The 16,746-nt window shown below is 39.3% G+C and overlaps 2 protein-coding genes across 4 annotated transcripts; one reads left to right on the top strand and one right to left on the bottom strand.

Annotated features, from left to right (window-relative positions):
• The first annotated feature begins 1,064 nt into the window (after window positions 1-1,064).
• Window positions 1,065-14,385, top strand: LOC129591804 (dipeptidyl peptidase 4-like). 3 transcript variants are annotated; one of them, XM_055487633.1, is made up of 18 exons: window positions 1,065-1,502; window positions 1,563-1,647; window positions 8,164-8,281; window positions 8,366-8,464; window positions 8,983-9,071; window positions 9,160-9,237; window positions 9,747-9,896; window positions 10,009-10,150; window positions 10,591-10,757; window positions 10,984-11,102; window positions 11,175-11,334; window positions 11,616-11,815; window positions 11,913-12,256; window positions 12,725-13,053; window positions 13,147-13,249; window positions 13,525-13,671; window positions 13,792-13,865; window positions 13,968-14,385. In XM_055487633.1, the coding sequence occupies exons 2-18, from the start codon at window positions 1,624-1,626 to the stop codon at window positions 14,085-14,087; spliced, it is 2,463 nt and encodes an 820-aa protein (XP_055343608.1). In that variant the 5' UTR covers window positions 1,065-1,502; window positions 1,563-1,623; the 3' UTR covers window positions 14,088-14,385. The 3 variants fall into 3 exon arrangements, with proteins under 3 accessions (XP_055343608.1, XP_055343600.1, XP_055343617.1); XM_055487625.1 differs by lacking the exons at window positions 1,065-1,502; window positions 1,563-1,647 and adding an exon at window positions 5,895-6,232; XM_055487642.1 differs by lacking the exons at window positions 1,065-1,502; window positions 1,563-1,647 and adding an exon at window positions 6,285-6,848.
• Window positions 14,386-14,403: 18 nt separating this feature from the next.
• Window positions 14,404-16,706, bottom strand: LOC129591822 (NADH dehydrogenase [ubiquinone] flavoprotein 2, mitochondrial-like). The gene is made up of 7 exons (XM_055487653.1): window positions 16,397-16,706; window positions 16,279-16,335; window positions 16,133-16,195; window positions 15,617-15,804; window positions 15,217-15,314; window positions 15,046-15,155; window positions 14,404-14,783 (listed from the first exon to the last, which is right to left on the bottom strand). Exons 1-7 carry the CDS (start codon window positions 16,445-16,447, stop codon window positions 14,613-14,615), a joined length of 738 nt encoding a protein of 245 aa, XP_055343628.1. The 5' UTR covers window positions 16,448-16,706; the 3' UTR covers window positions 14,404-14,612.
• Window positions 16,707-16,746: the final 40 nt, after the last annotated feature.

Genomic DNA, 16,746 nt, shown 5'->3' on the forward strand with positions numbered 1-16,746 from the left:
TAAATTAAATAAATTGTAAAACTCGCCGGCACGTACTTAACGATTTCTGTGGCTTTTAATTTTTGCTGATCTTTCTCATAATTTTCCAGACCATTTGATCTATGCTTTAGAAAATTAAACATATGTCTCTTCCGGTTACTATCCAACTGCATCGATAGCAGACACCTCTTGTAGGTCGTAGCAACCTTTAACAATGCCGGTATTAGTGCGTCTGAATAGTTGTGCAATGTTACATTACTTGAGTACATACTGGACTGAATGGCTGGAAGCGGTTTAAATTACAACATCGATTTATTTGAGAGAAATCCTGTGAAATATTAATGATCAAGCGGCATGCTGTCCCTTATGTTGGAGCATACAGCTGCACCGCGGCTACCCATCAATACTCTATGCCAAGCAAACACACTAGTCCAGAATTTTCGATCATCTAGCAAAGTATAACTCAAACATTTTCCGCCGGGATTGTTATGGTTACATGCCTGCCTAATTGCCGATTATTTTGTCGCACGCGATATTTAAAGGGGGACAACTATATACGCGATGAAGGACGCAGTCAAATGGAAGAAAATACCCGCAAATTCAGCACACCGGAAACAACCATGTCGAGACAACGACGGCTATCAAATGATGGTCGCGCTTACACACACAATGATTAACAGATTTATCGATGAATCCCCGGGAAGAATTTTGTCTTCTTATATTTTTTTCTCCGGCAGTATATTTCTCTCACTCACTGCCGATCAAGTGTGTCAGGCTTCAATCAATTGCAACCTGCATCACTTGCTGACAGCGTTGCGGTTGCTAGCAGTACAGCAATATTCTCCACCCAATGTTTTTCGCATGAACTGTTTGCCTCTCTATCCAATGACAAGTTTATCCATCCCTCAATCCCGGTCTGCTCCGCGTGTGCGTCCGTTTGTATATACAAAAAATCTACACCCCACCGCAAAAACAGCAATCGAAACTGGGACTTGAAACAGCTGTTTAAAGTCATGATCAGCGATTAAAATTAGACATTATCAAGTGTACAACGGAAACCGTACATGAGTATAGTCAACTGCCGCTATCCGCCTAGCAGTCGATTATACAGACTACTGTGCGCAATTGTAAGCCGGTGTTGTATGCGCAACCCTCCCTCGCCGTAGTGTACCAACCAATTAGCCGTGATGTTCCCTTTGTAGCGTAATATAAGTCTAAACTGCTTTATCCACTTTCTTCCTCCCGCTGTCACTACAAAGATTGCCGTGGAATTAAGTGCTTTTTTAAGAGTTGTCGAAGGCTGTACCCCATGAGTAGGGGATAAGTCGTTCTTTCTTTATACTCCAATGTAACGGCGATCCGCACATGCCGCGCAAATGTTGTTTGGCTGATTGCATTGTGTCCACTGCACATGCACCGTCTTCTGTTTTGATCTACTGTTTAACCGCAGACCACAATGGTACAGCGTTCGTCCGCAGTGACCGGCATCTGATTTCAAGTAAACGCATCAGCAGAAAGAAAAGGTTTGTGCGCTCAAGTGCTTTGGTAATTTTTTATTAGCTACCGAATTTTTGTCCGATTAGGAAAATCACTCAACCAGCTGGAAGAATCGATTTCGATTGAGCCAATAAAGGATAAAGGTCTATGGATAATTTCGAAGACTCTGAGGTATGTTATACTTAGGAGATACATTTCTGGAATCTTGCCATTGTGTTCCCGGTGCTTCAATTCAGACAATGATGTGAACGCCGATAATCGTATTTGTATCGTCTATAGTACCCGAATGCCGACATGGTGATTGTGAGCTGTACACCTGTGTTGTTTGTACAGTTTTATGCGATGGTGTATACAAGCTAGCGTGCAGAAAGTAGTACACTCCTCTATGTTAAAATTTTAAATGAAGCATATGCACAAAACAAAAATATTTTACGACTACACATTTGCATGTACTTTTGTACGGTGAATTTTGAATGGTTTTGCTTTTGTGTACATTTGGTGCACGGTATTGTGTGTGCGTGCTCACGTGTTACTGAAGCATAGGCATGCATGCAGAGGTAAGCGTGTGATAAAATATTATATTTTTAGCTTTTCAAGTACGGAGTTTAATATTAATGGCGTAGTGTAATATGATAATTATCGATGGTTTAGTATAATACAAAAAATTTATAGTGATTTAGAACTTTGCACAAGCTTAAATGTTGCAGAATAAAACTGGTAATTAGTTTGCCACTTCTGCATAGCTCGCTGTAATTATTTTTAAGCCATGATGTTTTGTATGTCGACAGACATTGCCGACATCACTCAAAATAACGCCGCGTATAATTTTACGCGGATGTAGATAACGCACCCAAGAAATTGTCAATTTCCTCCCTCGAAGCCCGGACACCCGGGTGGAAATTGATAAAAATAGATTTAGACATTTCATTTGATACTTCGGATTGCAACGTTGTGTATATCAGTATATGCAGAAGTTTAGGTGCTGCTTATTTGACCAAATTGTTGCTACTTTTTCGACAAGTAGCAAAAAATTGCCTAGGCAGTACAGCGCGCCGGCATCCCTGGGTTCAACAAGGTTCGCGACCGGAAATCGGCATATCAGCAGTTCGACCTGTTTTGGTACTGCCACTGCCGATCTTTATGCCGATGCAAGCTTGACTGCTGATTGCTAAATTAATTTGTATCAGCGTGCTTTTACATAAATTTCGTTGTAAAATTAAAATTCACATCAACTAACTGTATGGCTAAGAAAACAGTTTTGCTAGCTTTTGTAAGAAAACATATAAAATGCCTGTGTGTTTTCAGCTCTACACGGTTTTGCTGAGAACTTAATCGAGAAAATTTTGCATTCTAGTAGAGGTACTTTCCTTTGCGATATACTTGAAATATCGTATTTGTAGACATATAACGGCTCGACCCCTGCGACTCGTACTACGATAAGAGTATAATAAGAAATAGTAAACAAAAAAATTTCGTATTTCGGATTAGAATTTTTTATTATTTGAAACAAAATTCGATGCGTGAAAAATTTATGTATTGCAGTTTGATGATTCACACTGCATGCAAAAGTTTAACGCAAGCTCCAAGGCTCCACGCCGGTGCAGAGAGATGCTGCGCTTTGCGTCGAATTATAAGTAATTGTTATAATAAAACAAAGTCAGAGCACAGAGTAATTATTGCTTGTTGTCTTCCCTTTACTGCAACGGAGTTAGCCTAAATCCTACATGCAAAAGTAGTAACAAAAGGGCACTGCTCAAGATAAAAATTTATGGGGAACGTTTTCGCAGCAATTTCCGGCTAATTTTCGGAAATCATCTTGCGGACCGAATATGGCCATGAAATTGTGAGAAATTTAACTGCAAGCTGAAGATTGGCTTTATGATATATGTTTTAGATGATTAAAGACAGAAAAATCCTTGCATGTGGGTACAGTACTTTTTTGGGAACTGTTTGGCAGTTTCCGCGCTAGGTCTTCGGCTATACTGTCAAATAAGTAAATGATGCTAGATTTGGTAAAGTTTATTAAACGGCACATCGGGAAGCAGGTTGTGCTGAACAGCATTTCATCACGAGAAACAAATTTTCAGGGACAGTACAAATTTTCAACCGGAAGTAGCCCGTTTGTGTGTCTGTATGCGGTCTGGTGATTCTGATGTCGTTAGATCATAAATGTTCCATGGGCATGCGCTGGTAAAAATTGGACAAAATGCATTAGAGGAGCTGTTGAAGAGTGTCTGGGGGGCGGGCGATTTTGTTCAAACTGCACATACCCTTCCATTCTCCACAAATTTAAGTTTAGGTTTTTAGTTTAATTAATTTTGACATTTAATCAACATATTTCCGGTGGATACAGTTTCTTTTTCAGCCAAATATTCGTACTTTCTCGGATATGTAGTGCACTTCGTACTTGTTCAACGTACTCTACAAATAAAACAATTCTTATATGTAGTACTGAGTAAGGAGTCTAGTATGCATGCTTACATTAATAAATACACAATGATTTAATTCAAATGTCGCTTTACCAAAAGAAAATCAAGTATAAATATATTTTTGAATTCGAAAATTTTTGCAACGTACGGGCATAGGATTTGACCTGCCTGTCGGCAACGAGGATCGTCCGAAAATTTATAGCTGGTCGAACGAGCGTTATGCAGTTCTCATACTTTATCAATCCAATCAGATTTGAGGATTTTGCCTAGTCATATAAACAGTGTGACCTTTCTGGGTTTGTATGATTCTTTAGTTATTTTCCGAAACAGACCAGTCCATGAGACAGTATCTGTAAAGACACATAAAATTATTAGGCTTGCTTGTAAGTAGGTGCACGTGTTTTTAATTGGCTTTGAATCTACAGATTATTCTTAAATGATGGAGGTTCCGCACACCACCTTTTTACCACCGTTGGTTCCCTGGCTCATCTTTGACTTCTAACACCGCTTTTGCAACGCCATCAGTGGCTCCGCACACCACCATCCATTTAACTATTTTTGTTAAATTTAAATACCTACCTGAAACACTTGAATGGTTCGTACAGGTGACTGCGCACGAGAAGTACACAAACTTCCGTTCGACGGTAGAAAATGGCATATCTTCTCTTTTGAAAGAGCTACAAGTTGATATGCGGAGCTTTTACGTACCTTCTTAAATTACACAACAAGTATCTAAACTATCTGCAGATGGAAGAAAACAGAACGGTTTTGATCGAAAAATTCATACAACGTGTTTCATATTTGGTGGATCGCTAGAACTCCCTAGGCTCAATCATATCGTGAAGTCAAATGTGGAAAGGTCATGAATCCGGCTTTAACTTTGGTTATCCTTATATTCTTTGTATTTCCATACAATTCACATACTGTATTATATAGTTTATTGCAGACTTATTGGGCCTTTCGTTTCTGCTGGTACGGGTACGTGGTATAAATGCATTGAGTCGTGCATCCAGATACAGTATGTACCACGCGGCGGTAGCCGGAAGTCTCATGTCCCTCAATATGCAGATTTTCGGCTTGCCTCTATCCCACCTGAAACGTCCGCATGTCATGGCGGACAGTATTCGTGAGCTGTACCTAGTTCGCACACTTAACATATCCGCAATTTTTTGTCCAGTCAGCTGCTGATCATGAATCGAATACGCAGCCCAGATTTCGTCAAAATTTTTACGTATGATTACACGTGATATGATTGTGACATGGTAGACGTGTGCATTTCCATCACGTTTGCAGTCTTTTTATGAGCTAACCCAAAAAAGTTTCTCCTCTTTTAAAAACTCACAGGGAAATTTTGTTTTGCCGTTGTTCCAAGTTTAAGAAATCCGCAACGTCAAAGCGTCCTCATAGAACTATGATAATAGTTTGCGCAAATGTTTTCTAACGTTCGACATACGAGTACTGATATTAATTCGTATTATGTACCTGTATATGTTGTTTTTTTTTTCTCTTTGGTTTACAGAGCAAGCAACATCACAAATTCTACTGCAGATTCTGAAAATGATAAGTTATTCTCTGTTTTGCCAAATACTGTTATGCAATGCATGCTCATGCTATAAGTGCTTAAACTTTCATCCCGAAAACATTAGAAAAGGGCTGGTTGTAAGTTTGTCCTAGAAGCACTGATTGCGAACAAACTTTAAAATTTTAATAAGTTATGAGTCGTACCGGCTCGTACGGGACCTTACCAAAATACGCACGGGCACACGAGCATTTTGTGCAGTCTACGTACCTGTCGATTGGTATTGCCTTCATAACGGTTCGAAATAACAATGAGCTGGTTGATAAGAAAACAATAAAGATCAACTATGCGCATTGGCTGCTTGGCTGATAGATGATAAAATGTGGAACAAAGAATAATTATCTACTGATAATTTAATACAAAGTAATCAGGCTAATGCGAAATTCTTCAACCCACTTTACATTTTTATATCAGTGTTGGTGCTTTCACTGGTAAATACTGGACGTGCTATTTTTTTCATTATCGTGTACCAAGTGCTCCAGTGCTTCTCAAGGGTCCCATAACAGTGCTTGTTGTTTTTTGGATCCCTCTGGGCTTATAAGAGCGCGCGCAGAATTCTTCCATGCAGTTATTTGAGTGGAAGTGTATGTATATGGGACCGAATCTTCTCAAATCACGGAACCAGCTATTTTATTAAACGTTAAAGATTTAACAAACAGTCATTATCAAGCAGGCACTGGAAATGCTTAACAGGAAGCAAAGTGGCACATTTGTTCTCACTTCACGCAATGAGCAAACGAATAATCAAGTAGGTGTTCCCATATAAATTACTCCAAACATTTGGCTATTTGTTGAAGCTCCAACTGGAATGTCACGTTTCGCAACTGTATGTTTTGTAACTGCAGTTCTGGATGGGTTTGTCGATCTGGTTCAAGTTTATCAGGGCATTGATATTTCGTTACAGTACGAGTGTACCTAACTGGCTTTTAACTCTCATACCGTGCAAATGTGTTGTACTGTCATACCCACATCAATTCATTAACTTTTCTGATTGTAGCAGAGTCGTTTTTATGTATTTAGCAGTATTATTAAATATTTATCACTACAGTATTGATTGCCCTTACACTTAAGCTTACTTTTATCGCACTACGAGGCACTTATTCCTTGCCGGTTTTTATTTCTTTCGGAGTGCAGCGTGCCGTGTGCGCTACATTTATAATCTGCCCGCACATATGAGCACTTAATTGTTGTTCGGTTAATAAAATTTGCTACCGTAGATAATAATATTTTAGCTGCAGTAGCAATTATGCAAAATCTATCATGGTGAATGATTAGACGAATCTCGACTGCTTCTGGTGTTTTGTCTTGCTACAAAACGTGACCGCGCACATTTTGTAGCAAGCATATATCTTAGAATGGATTCGGTAAGTCATCATAGCTTATTTCTGTAAAAAGTTCCCAAGAACAAATTTATGGGGAATGGTCATCCGAATGTATAGTTACAGACTGAAAGCGCTACTAGTACTTACTGTACCTTAGTATCATCTTATTAGTCGCTCACCCTAAAACTTTACGGTGATACCGATCTTCTAATCATTCACGACGGAAAGATGTACCTAAATTTCTGCTTGTCGACATTTAATTTCATTTGCTTTATATCCACAAATTCCAGTACAGCTCTGTGCTCCCAGTAAGCACTGCACTATTCCACAAATGCAAGGCGATTTGACATGTTTTCCATATCTACGTGATTATAAATAATGTTATAGGTATCCATATTTTTACGTACCGCTCAGTCGTTTAGATCAGACGTACGTAGCAAGAATTAGACGAGCACCTAATTGCCTACGAATTTCCAATTTTGCTTTGGACATCCTTGCTAGCACTGACCTCAGTATTCAAGAAAAATTCATAAAACTAATTGTTTTTGTTTTTTACGTGCGAGTACTGTAGTAGTCGTACTTATAGTATCAGTGCATTCCAGTTTGAATTATCATCCACTCAGGAAAAACGTTTAAGCATGTTGTATTCCTGCAGAAGACTGCGTTAATTACTGCGTAATCAAGTGCTTGGAACGTTTATACGCATAATGCCAAACCATCTGAAAAGAACCGCTAGCGTTGTCTTACTGAGAGTCATATTGCATTTTGTTAAAGATAAACTACAGCTAGAGAAGCTTCAGTGGAGTATCTGTATACGAACATCTGTATATTTGCAAAAAGTATCATACAACTGGCTACGCATATAAATGATAGTGTTTTGCCGCGAGTTGGCAGATTACCGGCAACTGCTGTTTGTTACCGCATTCCCTGCCAGCTGGGCTCAGATCCCCACGGGACTAACAATTTGTGACAGCTATAACAAAAAATCTGTATGTCGAGATATATAACCGTACCGTTAACGTTGACGGCTGGAAGCAAGGGAATTGCGCAGATTTATCCATACAGTCCGCATATATATGTCGACGACTCGACGGCGCACGGTTGGGTCGATCATCCTGTATATGTTGCTCTTTGATTTTAAAGTTGCATTGCTATAGTAAAATCAACGTTCATCATTCTCGTGATTGCTAGTTATAGCCAAAATTACCGTGCGCACCATCGATATCAAAATCAATTCTTATTCTATGCCATCTCTTATCAAAACCATATGTTTGCACATCGCGTGTGATCTGTGTTATTGTAAGAAAAAATGCACCCCACATCTATACCGCAAAAAGTACCACGCAAACAATTTCAGGAATTAGCCGGACCGGAATCCACCGGCGGAAAGAACTGGAAGGGCATCGGAATCGCGCTCTTGGTTATCGCTGTCATCTGCGCACTGGTCATTTTGGCTATAACGTTACTAGCACCGTGTAAGAGTCAGCATTCTGATAGTTTGCTTACCGCGTTTGTTATTAAATTGACGTGCACTTATCATCATCCTGCCCATCCAACAGCACACGAGGAGCATTTTCGAGACGGAATACCATTAGCTATTCATGAGGTGACGGACGGAAGTCTGTCGGCGTCCTACCGCGACGTGCAGTGGCTATCAGGTACTTAAATCCGGGTTGGTGTATTAATAAGCCTGAAATTATTATTACCGTAATAACTTAATTGAAAAATCCATTCAGTTTCTGAATATATTGTTACGAGTGATGATTTTCTTCAGTGATTTTTCACGGCACCGGTATAAAGAGCGAGATTGTTAAAACAAGCCAGTAAAATGAATATCCACGATGCCACACTTTTTGCCTCGACTTATCTAGTATATTAAAGCACAAACTTAATAATGACGCAGATAAAAACGATATATTGTGCATTAAGTTATTTTTGTAATTCTTTTCTTGTGATAATTCTTTTAAGTTTTTTTTTATAAAGCCGGTGGAAGACTGTGTTGAGCTTTGTACTATTGTGGAAAAAATACTGCTATTAACAATTCTTATGTAATAATTTTAAGATATAAAGTGTGCAATAGTTTATTACAATCACCTCAATTGCATTGTTTGGCAAGATGTGAAAAAAGAAGCAAAATTTTTCATTATACTCGTAACATTCCGTTTTGTTTGTTTAGGTCATGAACTGCTCTTCCAGTCAGAGACCAACCAATCAATCATATTACTTGATCTGCAAAACAATACCAAATCTTTGTTAGTGGATGTTGTAAGAACTTTGTCCTTTGATTCTGTTTACATCCTGAATATAGCTATGAAAAATTATTACTGACAACATTTCACTCTCTATTTTACAGAAAACAAACGACAAGATTAACTCTTACTTGGTATCACCATCCAGGCGGTACCTTTTATATTCGCAAGATCCACTAAAGGTTAGTGCAAAAACTTCAATTTTAAACCATTGCATATGTTAATAAAAAGCTTACAATTTCTGCTACCAGGTCAAGCGTAAAATTTAGGCACTTCTTTGGTTGTTTCAAATAGTGCAAATTGCATCCGCATGGTGTACGGCAGCACCAACATATTACAATAATATTGTACAATAATTAATGCAGGACAGTTATCAATGTTCGATTCTCATTTATTTCTAATAATGCATGTGCACAACTAGAGCACGAAGCAAATTAATTTCACTTTTGTACACTAAAAATTGCGTAATTGCCCGTGCGTAATATTGCGTGGAACAAAACCGTTTTTCTGCATCCGCGCGTCCAGGTTGACGGGGCTTATCAAAGCGGGAATTATAGGGAAAACTATTATTAGCACGCGGATTTGCATTAATGACATCGGGCTGAATGCATTATTGATGGCTGAACGAAGCGTTGTGTACGTTGGCCGCGGTTGAAATGTAAACTGTATTAACCGTATATATCATTCGTAGGTCTATCGGCACACACAGAAAGCCTTCTACAAAGTTTTTGATTTGCACTACCACGCCTTCCCTAACGACTCACGGGAAGTTGGCCCGGAGGCTGTCTCTCTTCCTGTCAGACTGCAATATGCTAAGTGGGCTCCCAGCTCCGACAAACTGGTAAAAGCGCAGTTATGGTTATTTTGGACTACTATATACACCGGTTATGTCAAAAATTTTAATTTGTGTCACACGGATGGTTGACAGTCTATTCAGTGCGGTTCTTTTGTAGGTCTTTGTATATGAGAATGATGTTTATTTTATGAACTATACGCAACCAAACAATCCCGTCCAAAAACGGCTAACATCCACTGGATCTACCGACGAAAATGAAGTGGTCGTATATAATGGAATCCCTGATTGGCTATACGAAGGTACGGTGCACTTGCTCTAAGATCGAGAATTTATTTTCAATCGATACGTATTGTACAAGTACACGTAATGTAACAATAACCAAACCATAACAATTAATATACCCCTTGCATGTAGTATAGAGTTAAAAAGGAATAATTAAGTAAAAATAACTGTGACTTTTGATTGAAAATGGAGCAATTCCGAGCGCGGAAAAATGTTTTAATTATAAAAGGATGCTGCTATCTTAATATGTACTTCTTACGGCAGTATATGTAGTTTGGTAAGCACAGACTGGATTAATCACCAACCATTTAATCTTTAGCGAGCGCTGTGATTATTGTGCATTTTATATTCGTGAAGTGTACTATGTTGTAGACCGTATTATCGTTGTCTGTAGTTGTACCCATTCTGTGTTATATTGATTACTATGAGAATACTGATCCTTCGTACAATATTACAGAGGAAATTCTAAGCCAAGACAATGCAATATGGTGGTCGCCCGATAGCCGATATATTGCATTTTTGAGTTTTAACGATACTTTGGTGGAGACATTCTCGTTTGATACCTATGGCGGGGATTCTATGCTGCAACAATACACCAACAGCACAAAAATACGGTATCCAAAGGTAATAATCAGCTTTATTTATGCCCGATATGATCAAAGTACTCTATAATAAGTGTTTGCATGTGTGATACGAATACAACAGAACAAAATAATGTACAGATTGATACTATCTGGCTTTACTTTCACAAACCACAGACTTTTTAATTTTTTTGCTTTACAGTTCAAGTTATCACTTTTACATGCTGCTCACATAACTTCCCGTTTGTGAGTATTCATATTGACTGTAGGCGGGACATCGAAACCCAACTGTACAATTACACATCGTGGACACTGAAAAACCGTTATCGGAAATGTCCACAAATACGGCAATACCGCCGCCGGATAAGAATTCCGGCTTTGAATTTGAGTAAGCTCTCCATAGCTGGCATTTTCCTACAGCGTCGGATCGCAATAACGGGATTTAATTGTTCCGATCTAGTGATTATTACATCACATCCATGACATGGCTGTCAGCTAATTCTTTATTTGTCCGCTGGACCAATCGACACCAGAATGTGTCCCTGCTGTCGCAGTGTTCTCCAGAACAAATGCGCTGTACAAAAATTTCCATCCAGAAAGCTGAAGTCGGTTGGTTAGATGTAAGTACACTTTCCGTGAATGTTCATTCAAAAGGGGAATGTTGCACCGTAACAATTGATTACGAATTGTACTTTTCTAAACAAAAATTACAATCGATGAGCAGTCGCCTATTTACACTACAAAATGTAGAAATAACCACAAGGACTAGTTTCGAGACAGCACAGCACTACAGCACAACTTTCGAGATGAATATTATGCAGCTAATCAACTTATGTTACTGGTATTGTTACGTATACCATTGTGTTGACGCTTGATGAAGGTTTTTTTCGTATTTTCGCAGGACAGTGAGCCGAAACCTGTAGACGCTGGACGTCAGTTTTTAATGATTTCACCCAATTTCCAAAATGCCGACCCGCAAATGCACAGAACAATATGCACCTATAATGTGCCCATGCAGGCCGATGTGCGACCGTCATGTTTGACCTTTGATTACGATATTTTGAGTATTCTGGCTGTGCACAACACGTCCCCCCTAACACTGTTAGCGACATTGATTAATTAAAACACTTCGATGTTTTTTGGCGAGGCAGCATGAGACAACCAGGTTTAGAGTAAAATTATTTACCGCATTTTACAGGTACGTTTCCGCCACCTACGACCATCCAAGAAACCGGCACCTGCTGCAGATTATCGGCAACAATGCCACCTGCCTAACATGTCGGCTGCAGTCAAATTGTACATATTTCGAGGATATTAGCTTCAGTCCCGACAGTCAGGATCATTTCGTCTGGAATTGTCGTGGCCCCAATGCCCCTTATTCCCAAGTGTGGCGGCTGAATGACCTGCTGAACGCAACGGAAACCACGCTGCCGCTGGATGTGCTGAAATCCAATACAGCACTGCAGAATCGGCTTAATCGTCGGGCACTTCCACATCGGAAATATGTGGAATACGACATTCCTGCTGCGCCGCATGGACCAAGTATGAAACGTGTTAATTAAGTTTTTCTAAATGCTACAACAACTGTCTTCGTACCCACAATAATCTACTTTGAAAAACTTGGTAAATATACCAGCTTGTTAATAATAACACTGAGGTTGCATTTTCTCGTAGCATAATCTATTCACACTTATTCTACTTGTATTTTAATCACTCAAATTAGGCAAATTAATTGTTTTTTATGCAATGCCATCGATTTGAAAATTTAAGTCGGCACTTGATTTTTGTGCGCCATTAACGTTGTAAGATGGTATTTGTTGCGCTTGCCGATTTCCTGATTATACTAACTGATTTGCCTGCATTTCTACTGTTTTTATTTTATTTTATGCGGATGCATCTCTTATCACGTTGGCTCTTGCCGATCAAAATTAAAATATATAAATAATATAAACTGATTTTGTATTTTTATTGCTTGCCGAAATTATGTATGGGAATATCATTAATTGACAGAAGCCCAAGTGGAACTGCTCCTTCCGCCGCGACTTGTGGAGTATGCCGACAAGCGCTATCCACTGCTGATCAAGGTGTATGCCGGACCTGGATCCCAGGAAGTCCATTCGCGTTACCGCATGGAGCTGGAAGAATTTCTGGCCAGTGCCCGTGATGTGGTGGTTGCTCGCATTGATGCGCGCGGGAGTGGATACCAAGGTCATCGCCTACAAGCGTCCGTGTATAAAAATCTGGGTGTCGATGAAGTTAAAGATCAGCTAGAAATTATCAAAAAAGTTCTAGAGCAGTTTAGCTACCTGGATCCATCCCGGGTCGGGATATGGGGATGGGTAAGATATGTGTTGCGCATAGTGCCATAACTAGGTGTTGTATAATTATACGAATGCACCCCAATGAAACTGATTAAATTTTGTTGAATGTAGTCTTACGGAGGTTATGCAAGCGCACGAGCAGTGCTTTTCGACAACGTGCAATTACTGAAATGCGTAGCGTCAGTGGCTCCTGTGACCGACTGGAGGTTTTATGGTAAGGGAATAAGGATATCACGCTAAATATTACAGCTACTTGTTCACGGCACTTAAATAAGATTACTTAATTGTGATCCTTCAGTAGAGCGGTATTTTATAAGGTTTTCTTTAAATGCAAATTAAAAACATTAGGTTATTAATAACATTAATTTTCAAATAACATTAGATTATTATATATATCTACTCATATCGCTGGGTAAAATAAAGAAATTTACATGTACAGCCATGAGTTTTTTTCTTCAAGTGTGCAGTCACGTTATTATTAATTTGCAGATACCGCTTATACTGAGCGCTACATGGGACTTCCGGCCGAGAACAAGCATGGTTACGACAAATCCAATTTAATGTCTGCTAATTTTGACACGTTGTACTGGCACTTTGGCAGAACGTCCTTCCTGCTAGTCCATGGAACTGCCGATGGTAATGTAAAACGGTTAATTTTTCTGCACTATGTGCTACTAACTGTTAAAGCATTATTAATTATTCTCATTAGCCTAATCAGATGTACCCCGTATTAATGAGTGGCTATTTCTGTTGCAGATAATGTGCACTTTCAGCAAGCCGCCCAGTTCTCTAAAGCCTTAATGAAATCCGACGTGCTTTTCAAAACACAGGTAATTATACCAGTAAATAAACTGCTATGCTTCTGTTACGTATTCCTGCTTTAGTGCACATTTTATTCGGAGTGTTTAAATGTTTGCACTTTGCATGCTCAGGTGTATCCAGACGAAGACCATGGAATAAGAAAACTACGGTCCCATTTGTACCACACGCTGGTTGACCACTTTTTAACTTGCTTCGGTGACGGAATGTCGCACGAAAAAAGTGATGAATGACTTAATCAAAACGTCTTGAAAGAACCGGAAGCACGAAACTGCCACACACGCCCCTGTGCATGGCCAATTATCCATAATTAGGCTTCCATATTTTTTGTTACGAGTACGGATTGTTGATGCCCGATCTGTCGATATTGGGTTGGCTTGCAAATTATCTGTGATTCTTTCTTGGTATTTGACGTACAGTATGTAATAATGGATAGTGCAGCTACCATGTCCTTCATTTCAAAAAGAACAATGTTTGTTAGTAAAGAAATTATTATACTGTAGTAAAAGAATAAAGGACAAACGAAATATGCATTTTTCCAGTCTGTTCCTTAACTTTACTTTAATTCAATCTCAAAATCCTGTTACTTTTCGAAGTGAACTTCATACAGATACAGCGACTTTGTACATCCCCAAAAACATAACTGCGCAACCAGCGTACTCATCCTCTACGGCACTTCAACTGAACACACATAATAAAATGTTTTATTTCCATCGAAATGTAATAATTACTAGAGTTCTCTAGTGAAAAACGTCTCATTATAATCCTTTCTGCAAACCAAACCCAGGACCTTTCGGTTCTTCCGTTAAAGATGTCAATCCAGTAACCGGCTCGGCACATGTCCTTCCATTTCTCGGACCCGGTTTCGGCCGCTTTCCGGCTTTGAGCTCGTCGAGTATCTGGTCAACGTCTTTCAGGGTCAAATCCTCCTGTAAAAGTGGCGCAGCAATTTTATTACCGGAAAAAGCCGTCCGGAAAACGTACTTGTCCTTAACAAGTACTGAGGTATTGCACTTATCACATAAAGGAAAGCGCCGCAAACAAGTATGGGACTGCATTTTAAAACAGACATACATCTACTTATTATACGCGAACACCCCGAAAATGGCCTAAATTATTCTGACATATCCAAAATCGAGAAGCAATCAAAATCTGCAAGGAACACGGAAAAACCAGTACCGCGTCACTTACGTAGAAATCATCATTAACTTGGATCATAGGGGCATTCACACAGGCGCCAAGACATTCCACTTCGCTAAGGGTAAATAATTTGTCTTTCGTTGTTTCACCCACTTTAATACCTACAACAAAGAATTTGTAAATTTATATAATCTAAAGCAGCACAACAAACGCTTTCCTTACCCAGCTTCTTCTTAATGTGATCCCGAACTTCTTCGGCGCCACAGAGCATACAGGGTGTTGTTGTACATACTTGTAGGTGATACTTGCCCATCGGTTTTCTGATAAAACAAACAAAAACAAACGTACGAACATTTATCGCGTTATAACCGTTTATCTGGTCATTTTCTTTAAACCACATACCTAGTTAAACGTGCTTCGAAATAAATTGCAAACCCAAAGCTAATTATCAGAGAAATTTCTTGTTCTTTTGCATACTATGAAGATCGGAAATGTGTATGATGTAAAGGTATAATGTAAAGGTATGTAGAAAAGGCATATCGTGCGCTTCCCCGAAATACGAAGACGCAGAATCTTACGCATTCAAAAACCTAAAATTAATCATGGAAAACTGACATCTTACCGATTAAACATTGTGTAAAAGGTTGCTACTTCATAAACGCGCATTCGAGGGATATCCAAAATTTCGGCAACTTTATGCATAGCCGATATTGGCAGCCAGCCGTGCTGACGCTGCGCTAAATCCAGGATCGGAATCAATCCTGCTCTTTTGTGGCCTTCGGGAAACATTTCTAATATAGCGTTCACCCGCTAAAAAAATAGGCCAAAAACTCAGAATCCATCTCCTGTAGAAATTTCATCAGTAACAAAGCTCCCCCATTAGACAACTGGCACGTGAAAAACGCCACAACATTACTTCGTAATCAGCAATAAATGAGAACCGGAACCTTTACTGGACGCGATAACTGCTTACGTTCGGCGGCGCTTCATTTTTTTAAATAAATTAAAATTATAAATACAAATTAAATTAGAAAATTAAACTTATTAATACGACCGAATGGCGAATGTATACAAATTAACAAACAAGTATTGCAAGCAATCCTGCGTGAAAACAGTATTTCTGCCGAAAAAAACTCACATCCATGTTCTCCTTGTTAAATTCGAAGGGCACATCCGGATTATTTTCCGCACTGTCTCGATGCTATTAAAAAATTTTCAATTAGGATACACGATAACGCTAAAGCCGATAAACGAAAAAAACCAAAAGGAAAGCATTTTTCGTACCACGAAGAGTTGTCCCGCCCTGGTTGCGGAAGACGTCTGCAAGCCTCTTGTCGCCCCCTAAATTACAGCAATCGTGCCGTTTAAATCAAAAATTTCTAACACACACATCGGGATCTACCCTTGTAATGCAGGCGGCGCGGGAAACGGACTTTACGAGGGAAGGCAACATGGTGGCGTTTTGCAGCTTTTTCCTACGTATCCCAATCAGCAGTCGTTTTCGCAATATTTTTCAGATCAGTTCTAACAGAACAAGAACGCTCCAAACACCGTGAAAGCGTAAAGAGTATTCTACCTTCGCAAAAACAAAGACCTTCGCTTGTCAGGTGAAGACATGCAATGTGCACGGAAATGCGCCAATGTTAAAAAAAGTAGAAAAGGGAAAATCAAAAATTGAACAGCCATCCAGGGGAAACATATCCTCTTTTTGACTTTTCCAAAACATTTCAAGACGGACGGCACGACAGGGAT

The sequence above is a fragment of the Paramacrobiotus metropolitanus genome, unplaced genomic scaffold (assembly GCF_019649055.1).
Source record: "Paramacrobiotus metropolitanus isolate TYO unplaced genomic scaffold, Prichtersi_v1.0 Parri_scaffold0000003, whole genome shotgun sequence".
Classification (NCBI taxonomy): domain Eukaryota; kingdom Metazoa; phylum Tardigrada; class Eutardigrada; order Parachela; family Macrobiotidae; genus Paramacrobiotus; species Paramacrobiotus metropolitanus.